Source organism: Halyomorpha halys, unplaced genomic scaffold (assembly GCF_000696795.3).
Source record: "Halyomorpha halys isolate HHAL.00 unplaced genomic scaffold, Hhal_1.1 Scaffold571.1, whole genome shotgun sequence".
Lineage (NCBI taxonomy): Eukaryota > Metazoa > Arthropoda > Insecta > Hemiptera > Pentatomidae > Halyomorpha > Halyomorpha halys.
The window spans coordinates 151,666-168,516 of NW_027113281.1; the positions used below are offsets into that span (position 1 = coordinate 151,666).

The 16,851-nt window shown below is 29.1% G+C and overlaps 2 protein-coding genes across 4 annotated transcripts in view; one reads left to right on the top strand and one right to left on the bottom strand.

Annotated features, from left to right (window-relative positions):
• The first annotated feature begins 9,656 nt into the window (after positions 1-9,656).
• Positions 9,657-11,762, top strand: eIF2Balpha (eukaryotic translation initiation factor 2B subunit alpha). Its single transcript, XM_014426344.3, has 8 exons — positions 9,657-9,811; positions 9,901-10,002; positions 10,083-10,222; positions 10,299-10,415; positions 10,486-10,598; positions 10,678-10,822; positions 11,157-11,282; positions 11,568-11,762. Exons 1-8 carry the CDS (start codon positions 9,799-9,801, stop codon positions 11,715-11,717), a joined length of 906 nt encoding a protein of 301 aa, XP_014281830.1. The 5' UTR covers positions 9,657-9,798; the 3' UTR covers positions 11,718-11,762.
• Positions 11,763-15,406: 3,644 nt separating this feature from the next.
• The window catches only part of LOC106684336 (tyrosine-protein kinase Fer), a 157,784-nt gene continuing 156,339 nt past the window's right edge, over positions 15,407-16,851 (bottom strand). For all 3 annotated transcript variants that reach the window (XM_014426355.2, XM_024360868.2, XM_014426354.2), the window contains 3 exons: positions 16,527-16,649; positions 16,246-16,368; positions 15,407-15,738 (listed from right to left, as the gene is read on the bottom strand). In XM_014426355.2, coding sequence (XP_014281841.1) covers positions 15,596-15,738; positions 16,246-16,368; positions 16,527-16,649 — 389 coding nt within the window. In that variant the 3' untranslated portion in view covers positions 15,407-15,595. The remainder of the gene's footprint in view (positions 15,739-16,245; positions 16,369-16,526; positions 16,650-16,851) is intronic.

The following is a 16,851-nucleotide window of genomic DNA, read 5'->3' on the forward strand; positions in this document are numbered from 1 at the left end:
TCCACTGGCTCCTGGGACTCCACGCAGGGGTGCGTAGTTGATATTAAGTTTCAGGGCGTTTGCCCAATCTGACCCCAAGAGTACCTGCTTGTCACATACATATCTATTTGCTTTCGGGGTCTCTTTGAAATGGCGAACACTGATACCCTGCCATCTGCAACTGGCCCATTCTTCGAAAGCCTTCTCACGTAACGACTGTCGTAGAGCTCTCACACTTTGGTTGCCCCTATCCACCCCAAGTCTATCAGCACATGCCACGATTTCGGTTTCATAACTGAATATAGACTGGAATAGGGCATCCGGAACATTCAACAGTCGCTGGGCAATGGACCAATGCTGTAGTGGAGCTTCCCATTGGCAGCGGATCAGACCGCTGTAAGATATAATTAATAGTATATCTTATTTAGATGACTTTTCACTTATAGTTGTCTTGAATGTCTATGAATTCCAAAGACCATTCTTATCCCTCCAGTTTAACATAAGGAATAAAGTTTAGTTTTCAGAGAAGAAAAAAAATGTTGATTTTTAAGAAATAGATCTAACATTTGGCAATTGATTTAATGCTGTGTCTATCTAAGTCTCTCAATTTGAAATTCTTTCTTATTTTGAAGTTATTTAGAGATGAAATTAAATTAAAAATCTACAGGCTGACTTTGTACATAATTAAACTTGAAATAATTTTAATTGTTTAATGATAGTGTGCAAAGTTTCTTAAGAGATTCCGGATTAGAAGTTTTGGTAGCAGTCTATTTATGATTTTCAAAATTATAATCTGTGGTATATACATTGCAAAATACCATTAATTGGAAACCTAACCTCCACAAAGAGCAAACTGCAGTGGCTCAAGGAGTTGAAATTAAAAAATATATATATAATTTCATGAGTGTTCTTGCACCCTCTTTGTTATAATTCTCAATATTTTGAGGAAATAAACTACTGAGAAATTTATTTAACTCAGTAAAGACTTTAGGATACTGCCATTCCTCAACATTTTAACATAATACACAACAATGAAAAGTTCTGATGCTGAGCAAACGTATAACTTCAGGAGTGCACTCAATTTGAAAGACAACCATCATGTAGTTTAATGACCTGGCCTGTGACAAAATGAACTGTAAACAGAATTCAGAAATGAATTTTAAAATTCCTAAGAGCTCATTCTGTAATTTTTTTTTCTTTACACTTTTATTATAATGCAATTATACGATCCAGTAATTTTAATTTATAAATTATCCCATAGTAGTGTCTTCTCAATTGCAATAAATGATCCTTTTGTAGTATATAAAAGTGAAGTGTATAAAAGTAAAAGAGGGAAAAAGTGTTAGTCTCATCTCGAGTAAAACCCACTTCCAAGTTTATGAAAGTAAATATGAATTTTATAGTTATTTATGATGATTGTTATCCCCCTTGAAATAATTTAATTGAATAAAAAAGTGCAGAAACATGTATTACTGAAGTGAATTTAGGATCTGAGCGATTTGAAAGATATTTGGACAATGGGATTAAACACTGAGATATATAATGGGAGCAATGAAGTACATGCAGTAGTGGTCTTATAAAAATACTATAACTCATTTTCATATTTTGAAAACACTCAATTTTCATTTAATATTAATTTATTTTTTTATAACAGACATGTGAAATATCAATAGTACATTACATAATTATCGTCGTCAATATAATATTGAATCTCTGAATCTGAATGAAATTCAGCATTTTCTGGAAATCCTTGGTCATAGTAATCGTAATTGTTGTCATACTGTTCTAAATTATCCACCTGTGGGTCTTCTTCACTAAATAAAATATCCTCATAGATGGATTGTTCATAAGTACTTGGAACACTTCTGTCATGAATCTGTTCACTGAACGAGTCATATAAATCTCTGTATTCAGATTCATCTTGATAGTGCCTAGTTTCATTAAATAATAAATTTTCTGTAATCCCTGGTGATGGAGGTTGAAGATAGTGTTCTTCATTTGTAGGTATTGAGACATTTTTAAGGAATTTTATCTGTTTAGGTCTTCTATAATGACAATACTTATTGTTAAAAAAATGAATCTGATTAACATCCATATCATAAGCTTTTATGTTATTTTGTTTAATATAATTCATGACTGGTTCAGAGGTATGTTCATTTTCAAAGTTTAGGTCAAGTAGGGGGATCACATCATCACTACTATCATGAGTATTATAATTGTTGTTTGTAGAATTATCTATATATGGGTGTTCTGGTGGCATATATCTATCAAACAAATAATTAAATGAAGGTTTTTTTTTCATGTGATAGAGATCCTTTAACCATAGTTGTTTACCGTTTGAATCAAAAATTGGTCCTCCACAAAAATCAGATAGAGCTATTCCATTTTTATCAAGGAGGAGCATATATTCCCCATACTTGTTCTTTAATGGAAACCCATTTTCATCGGTCAGTCTGTTACCTTCTCTATCAAAAATAGGAATAGGTGATTGTGGTATACACCCCTGGCTTCTAAAGTTTGAAAATCTTGGTCTTGCTTTATTATCAAAAAATTCATGCATTAATTCGGGCACTTCAGTCGGAAGAAACCATTTATATTGAAAATTGGGATTCTCTGTATGTTTTCGAAAATTTGAATTTGATTCAATTGGTGGTCGAGTTATTATATTACTATTTATAGGGGTTTCACTACAACTTTTATTATCTTTCTTATCATAACTTCCAACTGCTTTACTTCCATAATTTCTTTTCAATGATCTTATTGTATTATTACTATCAGAATTTGGTTTGCTGACTCTAAATTTATATTTCTGTGAAAGTAGCATTGCTCCATTCTGGAGATAAATAGGACTCCCATTGGAGCAACAGAGGGGAAAGTTGAAACTGTCCATTTCCACAAGTAACTTTCCACGATTATCATGTAAAAAGAAACCATCCTCATTTGTTAAAGGCCACCCTACGTTATTAAATAATGAAACTGGATTTTCGCATCTGTCAGTAATTTTATACTGTACTTTAACAAAAGGCATTTTGGTTGGGTTGAAACAAGTACTGCTTACAGACATGAGGTCACAATCAAAAACAGGAAGTTTCTTTGTGATTACCTCTATATATTTAGCGCTGTTTAAGAGATAAGCTCCTAAATTATTTTTTAAAACTCTACCATTCAAATCTGTTATCGGGAAACCAGAGCTATTGTATAAAATGACTGGCTGGTTATCGTCATTCAGCATTATTCCTTTTGGTTGAATATTGTTATTTGACATTCCTGCTTCTGCTTGATCATTATTATTCGACTTTGTTGTTTTGTTCTGGTCATCGTTATTCAGCCATGATGCTTCTGCCTTGCTGTTATCATGCAGCATTGCTCTTTGTGCCACTTTACCACTTACTATTGCAGATATTTCTTCATTTTTTGTGACTGACTTTTCATTTGAAATGGCATCTTTTACCTGTTTTTCATAAGTTTCTGAATACATATTCACCTGTGTCTGTTTTTCTGATAAAGATTTTGTATAACCTGTTCCTTTTTCCGATAGTTTAATTTCATTTTTACTTGATGATGGGTAAAGCACTTTTGAGGAACTACTTCTTAAATTAATATTTATTAATTTATGTTCATCATTCATTTGACCAATGCCTATAGATTTGCCATGAATGCTGTAAAAATCTGTTGCTTTTTCTTTTTCAGCATTGTGGCTAAGTTCTTTTACGGAATGTTCAGATTGATGGTTACTTATAGCAAAGGTTTTTGGAAGTAATAGAAGGTATTTCTTCTCAGAAATTCCTTCTTTATCAAATAAAACTGTGCTAACTTGTTTTGGGTTTACATTCATTAAAAAGCTGCTGCTTCGTGCATTTTTATTCATGTTGTTATTATTATTATTATAATTATTGTCTATTGATTGTGAGTTATTACTGCCATTGTGTAACCCTTCATAACTTTTTTTCCATGATTCTTTAAAAGTGAATAATCTTTGTTTGTTTAATGATCCTTGTTCTTGAATCTGTTCATTGATATTTACTTTACCATCTATAAGATCAAACTTTTCCCTTATCTTTTGAAAAGCATTATTGCCATATATGATAGAATCAGTAGAAAAAATCGATCTATTACTGGTATATCTATGTTTTCCTTCAACTTTCTTTTCTTCACTTATAGATCTTGTATTTATCTCAGGCACTCTTGCTGATTTTACATTGTTTTTTCTACTTTGGTTTTCACCGAACATTTCAGCATTGCAGTCTCTGAAATCTGAATGAATTCTAGCTTTATGTAGTGAACTATCACTTTCTCCTGCCAATGTTTTACTAGATAAAATTAATCTAGAAATTTTAGGGTCTTTTAAGCCTGCATCGAATAAAGGTTTTAATTTCACAAAGTGTGGTTTTGAGGCAATAAGGGAATCATTCGAAGACATTGGGTATGATTTAAAATACAATGGTACCTCAGAAGATTCAGATTTCACATTAGAAATACACAAGGTGCTTTTAGGTTTCTTAATGGCTGCTTTCATTTTATGCATTTTATTACCTTTATCCATGATAGTGATAAGTACATTTTCACTAATACTTCTATTTTTTGGCCTTGACATAGATCTACAGCTTAAATTGGTATTACTGCCATTGCACTCCAAAATTCTTTTTTCTTTTTTCATAGCATGTAAATAAGCACCATTTAAATGTTCACTTAATATTTTATTCACTTTATTCTTGTTTGTGTTGAAATTGTTTATCAACATTTCAGAATTATGGTTAGTTGCTAATGAGAGTGAATTTAAAGGTTTTTTTTTAGCTTTATCCATAGTTACTTCTAATGATTCAATTTTATTTACATTATTTTTCACAATGAAATTTTCTTTTGTTAATTTTATTCTTTTATTCTTTATAGTTTTGTTTGCAATAGATTTATCTTCATCTTTTTGATATATTTTGTTCTCTTGCGTTTGCACTCCTGTTTGCTTATAGTTTTTAATTACTCTTGATTTATTTTTTATCAATAAGCTATTGAAATTAGCGAATGGATAAAACTGTGAAAATGTATCATTCTTATCTCCTAACATTTTCATGATTTGATCATTGTTCATTTTGAGTTTATCCCATCCTACTTCTTCCATTCTTATATCATTATTTTTCAGTGGTGCTGTCCGGAAAACTGGAGATAAATCTGACCTATTTCTATTGGTACCATTTCTACTGATACCTTGGTTACTATTTTTCTGTTTTAAAATATCTTCTTGAGGACTAGGTAACTCTAATAATCTCCGGTTAGCTAACACATTCGCCACATGCATTGTATCAGTACTGCTACTAACAGCTGGTAAATAATACTCTCTTGTACTACTTGAGCTAGAACATGTTGACATTGATGAATATATATCGTCTTCACTATTATTTTGGTAAGAATGTTCTTTTAGATTTTCTAACATACTATACACTGTAACCTGTTGCATCAACTTAGGAATGATTTCATTCATTTTATTGTAATTTTCTTTTTCTTTCATATTCTTGCTCATTTGCTTTGAATCAGGATTACTATTAATCTTTGGTTTCTTACATTCTCTGATCTTGGATTGTTCAAGCTGTAAGGAGTTAGCACTGCATTGAAATAATAATCCACTTCCAGAATTTATTTCATTATTCATTATACAAATATTTTCTTTGCTTTGTTTTGTTGAAATTTTAGAGTTAAATTTTTTATTGGGAAGCATTTTGTTATTCACAAATGAAACTGGATTGGGAAACGGATCAATACATTTTCTAATTTTTTTAGAGGGACATTTCTTTTTCAAAATTTTGTTAATTTCCAAAGCAAATCTTGATGGTGTAATGAAAGATCTATTGGTAGGTGTCTGTTTGTACCTATGAGATTGCTCTTGTGAACTGAAGATACTCTCTCCATTTTTTCCCAACTTACATTGTTTTACTGCAAATTTCCTCTTTACAATATAACATTTACAAGATTCAGGATTGACTTGGTTGACTGAAGGATATTTTTCAGTTTGTAGATTAGCTATTTGAATACTTTGATGAACTAATCTTGTAGTCCCAGAGTGGCAGTTTTTAGGTATTGAATGTTTTTGTAAGCAATACAGAAATTTTGTGTTTTTTCTGGAACATTTTCTTGAATTTTTGTTTCTACCCATTATTTATGTTCATTGTGTAACTGTATATTATTTAATTTAGTGTTCATATAGTCCATTAATATTACTGTGCAAATAAATGTTTGATTAGCATATGTTTTTATATTACTTGTAAAACATTTCTAACATGTTTTTTTTTTCAGCTTGACTTTTTTAATTTTATTTACCATGTTTAAACTTATTATTGAATATCTCTACTTTAATTATGTAAAGCATGAATATCATTCAATAAAGAAATGTTATTAAAAAGTAATTTTATTGATTTGGCATTTAAATTGTAAAGAAAAATTTGGTTTGCTCTTCCTAATGAAGTATTATTGCTTAAAATATCTCCAACATTCATTATAAAGGAAAACATTTCTAATCTTATTGACAAATAAAGTTTTCTTATTTGACACTTAACCTAACTGTTATGTAGTTGATTTTTATTTAAAATATGAGGCACTACATCACAAAACATCCAACATTCAATGTTAATTGAATTTTTTGATATCATCATTCTTTTTAGCTGATTTCGTATATTTTTTAAACAATGTTAGGGAAGTTTTTACTCTTAAAAGAATTATGTTTGAATTTTCTGAAATGTATTACTTTCTTAGGGAAATATCAAGCTCAAAATTAGACACAAGAAAGTAGTGATTAAAAAAAATAACAAAAATGATGCATATTTTTGTTTTTCATTAAAAATATTCAAACTTTGATTTATTTGCATCTCCTCAGATAATGTGCAAAAGGAGAGTTTTCACATGGCTGTACAAGTGAATTTACTAAATTCGAAAGATTTCAATAATTTTTGTTTTTTTGTAAGTTCTCCTACTTAGAATTTTAAAACACTGCATTCAGAAACTATTTTCTGAGAAAATCTCAAAAAATAAATGAAAAACGATTATTGCTATGCAGAGTATTGATTAGGATGAACCAAAGTTATAGGATATCTTGTACTAAGATCATACCTTTTTTCGGGGAAAAAATGTATATCAATACGAAAATAATTCATAAATACATCAAAAATACAAATCTTCGTTGATCCAGGATTTAGGGGTGACTGGCTTTCGGAGGAGTCCAACGCTTCATGTCTTTTAAGAAAAGTACTTTGGGTCTTTGAAGATTTACATGGAATTATTAGGAAGAAGTATAGCAACGCCCCAAACAATTAGATAATAAAAATGGAATCATATTAATGGTAGATTTCATTAATGTTATATGTTTTCTTAAAAATTTAAGTTGGAAACGTTTGTGTTCGGATGTGGAAGATCTGATACCGGGAACATTGATGGCAACAATCAGTAAATTTCGAGAATGACTGAACCTGAGCCGAAAATGCTTTTTTCAGGAGCTCATCTTTAAAGGCAAACGACATACTCAGCAGAAAGATTGAAAAATACGAATTCAGTTGAAATCCCTGCTACTAAAGCCAAAGATAGTTAAATTTCAAGATTAGTTGCAACATAAATCACAGATACTTTATTGAAAATTGAAGGGTTTCTTGTAATCACGAAATCTACAATCAACAATTTTTTTTGTTGATGTGTTAATGAATTATTTCCGTATTGAACTGTAAAGCGTTTTTTTACGGTAACGAAAATTAAATTAAAAAATACTAATTGAAAAATTAAAAAAAATGAATTAAATGATTTAAACTTCAGGATACGATATATTTTTTTGAGAAATGTGAACCATGCAGCACTACATCGAAAAATTTGAAAAACAATTGATGCTATTGTAGTATTGGCTATGTGCAACAGGTCTCGGCCCCAATTTAGGAGGCGTGGTACTAATTATGGGAAACAGGAGATCACTAAGGATCTGAAACTTGGGTGAAAGGTACTCTTATGAGAGTATATGTGCATATGTATAACGTGACCAGATATTTCTGCACCAATGTGGGACACCCTCATTGATTCTTGGGGTAGGAAACGAAAGGGAAGAAAAGAGAAACACATTCAGCAATCTTTTTGGATAAATTTTGTGAATTTAAATCTTTGTTCATAAAATTATAGTATATAATGTAAATAATAGAATAAATGTTCGTCATAACTATTGTTTTAAAACAGTTTAGTTTTGTGTAGATAAGACCCTTATTTGGCAAAAATTCTTCTAGTAAATTAATAAAACTAATGAATTCGAAAAATGTGATTTTCAACATTCATAACTTAAACGAGAGAGCAACAGTACGTTCTTCCAAAAGGAATGTTCCAAGAACCTTTACGAAATAAAATCTATTAATTTGAACATCTTGCTTACCTTCAATAAATAATATAAAAGCATTATTTGCGCTCTAAATAATGGCAAATGTCCAATTGACAAAAATTAAAGCAAACGTCCATCGTCTCGTTCTTCCATTATAAGAATAAATGACACAGTTCTTGTTCTCCCGACTCATCAACCCCTTAGAAGAACTTGTATTCGGTTATCATATCTGGCTTTATAGTTACTTTATTCCATTTATTATCCCAATTTTAAGGCGAGGTCTTTCGGATTCCAATCGGACTACGTATGATAATTGAAAAAACCGTGCCTAATATAAATCATGTATAGGCAGAAAATATCTATAGCGTGTAAGTCATTTCAACAAGCGATTAGCGATTTAAAGAACTTTTATTAAGGTTTCGATCCGATGGATTCCATCCCACAAGTTAAAGGTTCAGAAAGAAATGAGGTATTTCGAAGATGGTTAATATGTTCATTCAGAAGGCCTCGATAATGAGTGTTAATATATATTTTCAGTGTTTCTTATATAAGAAGGTTGATAGGAATGAGGTATAGGTCAGGATAAAAAAGCTAGGATAGATGGGAGTATAACCGAAAGGGTATAAGTCTTCAGACATTGTTAAGGTTACTCTAGCAGAAGACACCAGTCTCCTGATCTAGTGGGTGGCAAAGCATAGGGGGGGGGGGGGCAAATCCTCGAAACTTGTGGATGTAAAGAAATGAAGATGTACGATATTGAAATAAGAACATCAAAAAATATTTGTTGACCTCCTAGAGACATCCTGGTAGAACACCGAATGGACTCATAGGGAACTTATCGCCTTGTCTCATCAGAGGGATCTCATTTACATCTCATAGAAGTATAAGTAACGTGTGAAAGAGGTTGCAGAAAACCGAAAAGTTTTTAATGATACTAAACAAGTACAACGTTTGCTATAAGTAATTTTTAACGAAGTACTCCTTTGCCATGTTCCTGCTAGTTGCTAACCACCTCTGTAGCTCGTGACGTACTAGTTTCTGAATATTTTTTTAGGTCTTGATTGAACTGGGTGAGAATTCTGAGGCTGAAGGAGAGACGGAAAATAGAGAGCTGATGGTTTGTTAGTTTTCACTTTTAGCTTTAGTTGCGATAATGCGATTTCATATTGTTCATGAAGCTGGTTATATATGGGTTCTTTTTTCTTTTAATGAAGACATAACATACAAATTCTATTTTAAAAATATTTTAATTGAACGTTACCGTTCATACAATAATATCACATTCGGAAGTGTTTTAGTGTGAAAATACTCACGTGATTGTAGTTTCTCTTTGCTTCTTTTAACTTCTATGATCTCAGCAGTGGGTTATTTTCACGTAACCTTATATTCCCTCTTTATAATGTCACTGATAAAAAGTTTCAAGTAACTTTTGAAGAAATTTAATTAATATTTAATTTCAGCTGTGAAATCTTTTTTAGGACTATAAGATGAATAATAAAGGTTGTAAATTATTATTAATTGTAAATAGTTCTTTTAATTTTATGTGTATTGGCATTTCCCTTATTTTTTTTTTTTTTTTTTTTTTTTAGAAATTAAGGAATTCTTCACGGCAATTATGCAGCAAGACAGTGAAGTGTCTGCTGGGATTGCAGCAATATGTACATTGTTGAAATTTCTCGAACATGACAAATGTATTTATATGGAAACAATATTTTGATCTTCCTCATTGAATTATTGTTTTATAATTCACTGATTTTGGTGTTTGTTTTAGCCGAGACTATTCAAGAACTTGTATCGAAACTAAAGACGGCTGTCGAAGTTATGAGACGAACTGACTGTTCTGTTACAGCTGTTGTGTCTGGTTCAGAACTCTTTTTGCGATTTATCACTTTGGCAACCCTTGATTTATCTGTATGTTTTTAGTAGTATTTTTTAATTTACTCTATGTATATTTCATGTATTCATCAGTTAGGATTTTTTCTTTTAGACATTTTCAGACTGTAAAAAAATTATGTTGAACCGTGGTGAAATATTTCTAAAAAAGTTGCAAGAAGCACGTGGGAAAGTAGGTAAATTGGCTTCTTCATTCATTGTTGATGGATCAGTAAGTGAATATTAGTTGTTTGAATTTTTTTAATTTAGTAATTATTATAAATCTAGTGTTTTCATTTTAGAGAGTTTTGACTCATTCAAAGTCAAGAGTAGTTCTGAAGGCATTTAAAGAAGCAGCATCCGCAAATAAAAGGTTCGAAGTATTTGTAACAAAGTCATCGCCTGATAGCAGTGGGTAATATTTTAATTAGGTACTGCATGAGTAATTTACTCATAATTAGGTCTTAAATTTATGTTATCCCCATTCTTTTTAGGGAAGAAATGGCCAAAAATGTTCGAGATCTTGGTATAAGATGTACAGTCATTCTTGACTCTGCAGTTGGCTATGTTATGGAACAAGTTGATATGGTCATGGTTGGTGCTGAAGGAGTGGTAGAAAGTGGTGGCGTCATAAACAAAGTAATGATAAAAATTATATAGTTATTTATCCACTAAAATTATTTCAGGAGGTACTGGCTTAAGTTTGGGCCATGCTGAAGATTAGGCTTGTTAAGTTGTACTTGTGCCAGGAAGCACTGCTTGTCCATTGTTACCCTATGCATTGAGGTAACAGCTGTTACCTGATTCCTACTGTTTTTCTTTCAGAACTGTACTGAGAACTTATCATTATTAATCTGATTCAAACTGACAATTATATATTTTTTATTGTAATTAATTATATATATTTGAAATTGTAACAGATTTGTCTGTTTGAGCCAAAATATAAGTCTCTTTATTTATTTCTTCATTTTAGGTTGGAAGCTATACCATGGCACTTTGTGCAAGGGAAACGAAAAAACCTTTCTATGTATTAACTGAAAGTTTTAAGTTTTCACGACTCTTCCCACTAAATCAAAGAGATTTACCTGATGAGTTTAAGGTAAGTTTTGCATAACTGTAATTAATGTACACGAAGATCACTTACTGTGTACTCCTGTCTTTGAGACAATAGAGGTCGATCTTTGTTATCTCTCTCATCAATGTTAATGAATAATCCCAGTTTCTATTTATAGTAATACAATTTTAATAGTTTCCAGATATTTTATTGATTAGTAGGACTCATTTTTAAATGCTTTTGTGAAATCAATGATTATTGATTTTGGATTGTATTATTTAATTTATTTCGAAAATAATCAATCCATTTATATTTATATATCTTTTTCAGTATCGAAGCAGTAATCTTGATAAGGATTTAAGGGATGAACATCCTATGGTAGATTACACACCTCCTGCCTACATTAGCTTACTGTTTACTGATATTGGAATCCTCACTCCGTCCGCTGTCAGTGATGAACTGATCAAACTGTATTTGTAATTAACTCATTGAAGTATTTTTTTAAAATAAAGTTTTTAAAACAAAGGAATGTAATTTTATTATTTTCAATCAACCTCAAAGAATGAATGTATTCCCAATTTAATTTATATATTTTTTTGTTTCTATGTTCTTTTCAGTTGACAAGGGCAATAATAAGGTGAATTAAATCATTGAAATTTAATGTTCTAATTACCGTAATAAAACATTTTATTTATTATTAACTTTAAGAGTAAAAATAATGCATGACTTGTTAATTTATTATACAATTAGTGAATTCTTTAGTATTGATTGTTTTGTATATTCTGACTTCGCAAACATTTGTGCTCAAAACTCGCATGAAGTTCATATTTCTTTTAAGTTTTATTCAATATAGGTTTGCAGATTAAATCTAAGTGATGTATTTTTCTTTAGTCATTCTCTTTTTTGTTTTATTTTAATATTCTTGCATAATTTTAATATAAAAAATAATTTATTTGTATATGATTGGTAATTACTTTTGTTAAAGTGGTTATTATATTGAGAATGTTGTTAAGGCTTTTTATTAGATCTGTTTACAATTGATTCTTAATTTCTTTAACTTTTACTGGTCTATAAGAGAGGTTGACCATTTAAATTCAAAAAGCTTCATGTACAAGACCAGAAATTTTTCTTCTCATCAATGTAATAAGATGTGGATGGTAGTGTGGTTTAATAATTATAATAATATTCTTTATTTATTCTGGGATTGATCCCTTTAGAATAATATTGCAGGTGTCCAAATTAGGCTCTAGAGCCTTAGAGTAGGATGCAGAATAAAAATTAAATTATAAACCATCATAAAATATATAGAATTTGAAAAGATAAAAATGAACAATAATCATCAGAATATATAAAATAAAATTGGAACAAATAAAATATTTAAGTGAAAATATGTCAAGAAAAATAAAATTATTTATATATATTAATAATCATTCAATAAACTTTTATCTTTGACATAATTTTTTATTTGGAGATAATTCTATTCCAATTAGTCTTGTAGTGGAATTACTTCAGTTTTAAATAAATTAATAATTGGCATTATATTGATTTTAAATTGTTTTATATTCTTCATAGTGACTTCACAAATAAAAATGTTATTAATTTTAATGCATCTTTCAGGTCATTTTTTACACTTTTTAAAGCTTTTTTTATTATAACAAATAAATGTTAGCATTAATTAATGTTTAACTATTTTATCATCCTGATTGTAATCCCATGGAAATTAGTGAAGTTGGTTTAATAGGCTGAAAAATATTTTGATTTAAAATCAAAAGAACGTAACTGAAAATAGATTATCAGTGACATGATAATTTCATCATGTGATCATTATATGACCATGGTGTAAGAAGTTAGGTATTTTTTATGTTTGAATAAATGGATAAACCCATAAATATTTATACTAGTACTTAATATTTTGTCAAGTAACCATTTTTACCCTCTGTTGATGATAAACTTAGCCTAAATTGTAATACAATTGCATTTATTTTAGTTTGGCAGTTTTTTTAAGCTGCTATCTGAATTAATGCATTAATACACAAAATCATTTTTATTATGGATGTATATTTAGACAAACTAATATTTAATGTTTTTGGGAATCAAGAAACAGAACATGATAGGACAAGAGCCCAAGAGGGAAAAAAAGGGAGTTATAAATTAGATAGGCATTTTAAATTAAAATTAAATATTCATACATTGTATGTTTCATTTAAAATTTTTAAATTTCTATTGGTTTTATTTACTATTTTTAACTACTTAATTCTGGATTGAAAAAAAATTACTATAATTAAGAATATTAAAGTTTGGTTTTCTTTCATTTGCCTCATATCTGATATTTTGTACCTTTAGATGCATAAGATGCAGTTGGTCTTGTAATCATCACTTGTGTGAAACGGGCTTGGAGAATCCAACTTTAACATGTCTCTGCAGGCTACAGGTAGTTTTGTCTGAAAATAGTATTGCTAAAGTTTGTTTTCCTTTCATTTGCCACACACCTGGAGAACTGATTTCTTCTAATCCTATGACTTAGAGAACCTAACTTTCTGTTACGAATATGACTACAACTTTAAACTGTTGCAATTTCAATAGAAGATGAAAAACGACAAAGATTTATTCACTTTTATTTCTTGTTATTTACAATTTTAATGATATTACAGAAATAAATAAATAATCGATTCACAAATTTCATGGTAGATTAAAAATTGTACAACGATTTTATTGTAATTGCTAACAAAACTAATCACTATTTTGGGATGAAGACCCACCAGAAATTTCTTTACACTTAATGAAATCAGGACAATGGTATTTTAAGCCAGCTAATAACAAAATACTTTAGTTAAATAATGGCTTTTAAACACCAAAGTGATTAAAAATTACAATCAGTCTTATTAATCTTACTATACAATTAATAATATAAATCATTTTAAAATAGTGCTATTTTAAAATGATTTATATTATTAATCTTACTATACAATTAATAATATAAATCATTTACAAAACTTATGTTTCCATAGAGTTTATATTTTTACTTAAAAGTTTATTAGCTTTATTCAAATGCACTCCAAAAGAGCTTTGAATATATTTTATGTGATGTTCATCATTAATATTTCTTACTACTTTTTAAATTATTATACAAATCTATAATTACATTAGCGAAACTATGTTTTAAAGATAAAACTTTACAATGGCACTATTTACTGTTGTAGTTAAGATGGTTTTTAATAATATCTTATTGAATGTTGTTTACTTTAGAAAAATTACTGAGAATTTCATATTATTACTTCGTAAATTAATATCTTATAAGTTTTAAACTTAATCGTTTACTATCACAATTCCAAGAAATTAATGAGCAATGTTTCGGAAACACTTCTGATGTGAAAATGGAGGTAGATAACGAAACAGATATTCGCTTTATAGAAATATGAGAGGTTTTAACCAGTCTGATAAAGTTGTTTTTTTTTTAATCACAAAATAACTTTATTTTTTAAATTTTATTGGCATGTATTACGAATATTTCAAGTAAATAGCTGTTTAATGAACTTCAACTTAATCCATTAATTATATTTACTTTGATAGGAGCTGGTTCACAATTTGTTCTACTGAAGTTATTTATTTCAATTGTTAAGTTTCAAGATCAAAAATTAATGCTATTGATAACAGTAATCCAAAAATATATTTCTTATTTATTATTAAAATACTAAATTATTTTTGTAATAACTTCCATGAAACTTTTAAAAATTAAAAATAGTTGTCATATCAAAATTTTTTTTTTTAAGTATAAGATTTGTATCAATCCCTACATGCTTCACATTTTATAGAGGATAGTTTATTGCTTGAATAAAATTGAATTAGATAGAAAACATTTGTTCCTTTTTTAAACAATAAAATCAAAATTTTATAAATAAAATTATGTTAAATAAAATTTTTCATTTTCATTAATTGAAATATATTTGTTTGTTTCTGGTTCGGTATGTATCACTCATGAATATAAATGAACAGACACTATATGAATTAAAAACCATCTTTTTTATGTCAACAGCTCCAGTTGATATACACAGTATTCTTCTTTATTGTTAAATTAAGTTTAATTTTATTACAAAAATTTCGATGATGAGAAGTATTTTTTTTTTCTCTCTTGTATATCTAAAATATTCTTGTTACAATAATAAACTTAATATAAATAAACATTTTTACAGTTTTATTATTAAATGGTCGATAATTCGCTTATAGGAAAGGATAAATTAGTAAATAGTGAAAGATACATGTTTAAAAAAAAAAAACTAGATCAAAATTAATCACAGCACCCTTGTGCTTTGGAAATCAATGAGTCACCCTAAGGGGAAACACAAAATTGTAAGTTTTTGCTATCTGTACGTCGAATTCAAATTATCTACAATAGCGTGTATTTGGTCAAAATGTGGTCTGTTATCTGGTTCATATTCCCAGCACCTGAGCATTAGTCGGTTCATTTCCTCAGGGGTACCTTCTGGAGCTGGCATTCTGTAACCTGTAAACAGAATATATCACTTCATCATTAATTTTTCATTTACTCTACACCAAGTTAGGAAATACTTTATTGTTACTTAAAAAAAAAAATACTGGTAAACAACCATTACATTCCCTGAAGGGTTTGTAGGTTAGTGAGTTTAGTGCTTGGGAACAAAATACTGTTCCTAGACAAAGAATTATACAAGGAAATGATTTTTTCAGGATTACGCTCAACCACCTGATTTTCTCCCAATTAATTCTATCTACTTTATAAAGGTTGGGTGTTCTCTAGGAGGGCTTATCTCGTAGTTGCTTAAATATATAAAAATTATCTCTACAAAGTCAATAATTTTTTAGTTGATTCAAACACAAATCCTTTAAACATTAGACTTTGTGAACTTACTCTGCTTCAAAAACATTTGGCTCTTTAGATTTTATGCCTATTGATTAATTTTACACTTCATATATAAACAGTTAAATTTATTATGTTACAATATTTAATTCCACTCTTTGATTTTTTTCTTACCAGTATCTATTTTTTCTCTTGCTTTAGTATTACTAAGACCAGGATAAGGCGTTCCACCTTTAGAAAATATCTCCCAACATAGAACTCCATAGCTCCAGACGTCACAAAGTGAAGTATACTTTCCTGCAATATAAATTATAAATAATTACAATTATGCGACAACCAGAAATAATCTATATATAGATTAGTTTTATATTAATTTCCTAGTAGGTAACTATGAATTTTTTTTTTCCTTTTCATACTATATATGTTTCTTAAATTAAAAAAATTAAAGAAATTACCAAAGTTTAAAGCTTCTGGAGCTGTCCATTTAATAGGGATTTGTTTCATACCATCTGAAACAATGTATTCTTCCTCTTCCCTGGACATACCGAAGTCAGAAATTTTCACTACATTACTGTCGCCTAAATAGTAAGAAAATTTTTTAAACATTATCTTTAAATTATATAATTTCAAAATTAATATAATACTGTAGGGTTCTTTTCCACGAATCTTGGCATGCACCATATTTAAATCTTTTTGAATGTTGCACCAATTTACAAAAATATTTATAAATTTTAAATATAGTCAAACCTTTCTTGACCTTCCTAATATTGAAAATTGCAA

Coding starts and splice junctions, on each gene's coding strand:
- eIF2Balpha (XM_014426344.3), top strand. Junction 10,223..10,298: donor TGGCAACCCTTGATTTATCT/GTATGTTTTTAG, acceptor TTTTTCTTTTAG/ACATTTTCAGACTGTAAAAA. Junction 10,416..10,485: donor CATTCATTGTTGATGGATCA/GTAAGTGAATAT, acceptor TTTTCATTTTAG/AGAGTTTTGACTCATTCAAA.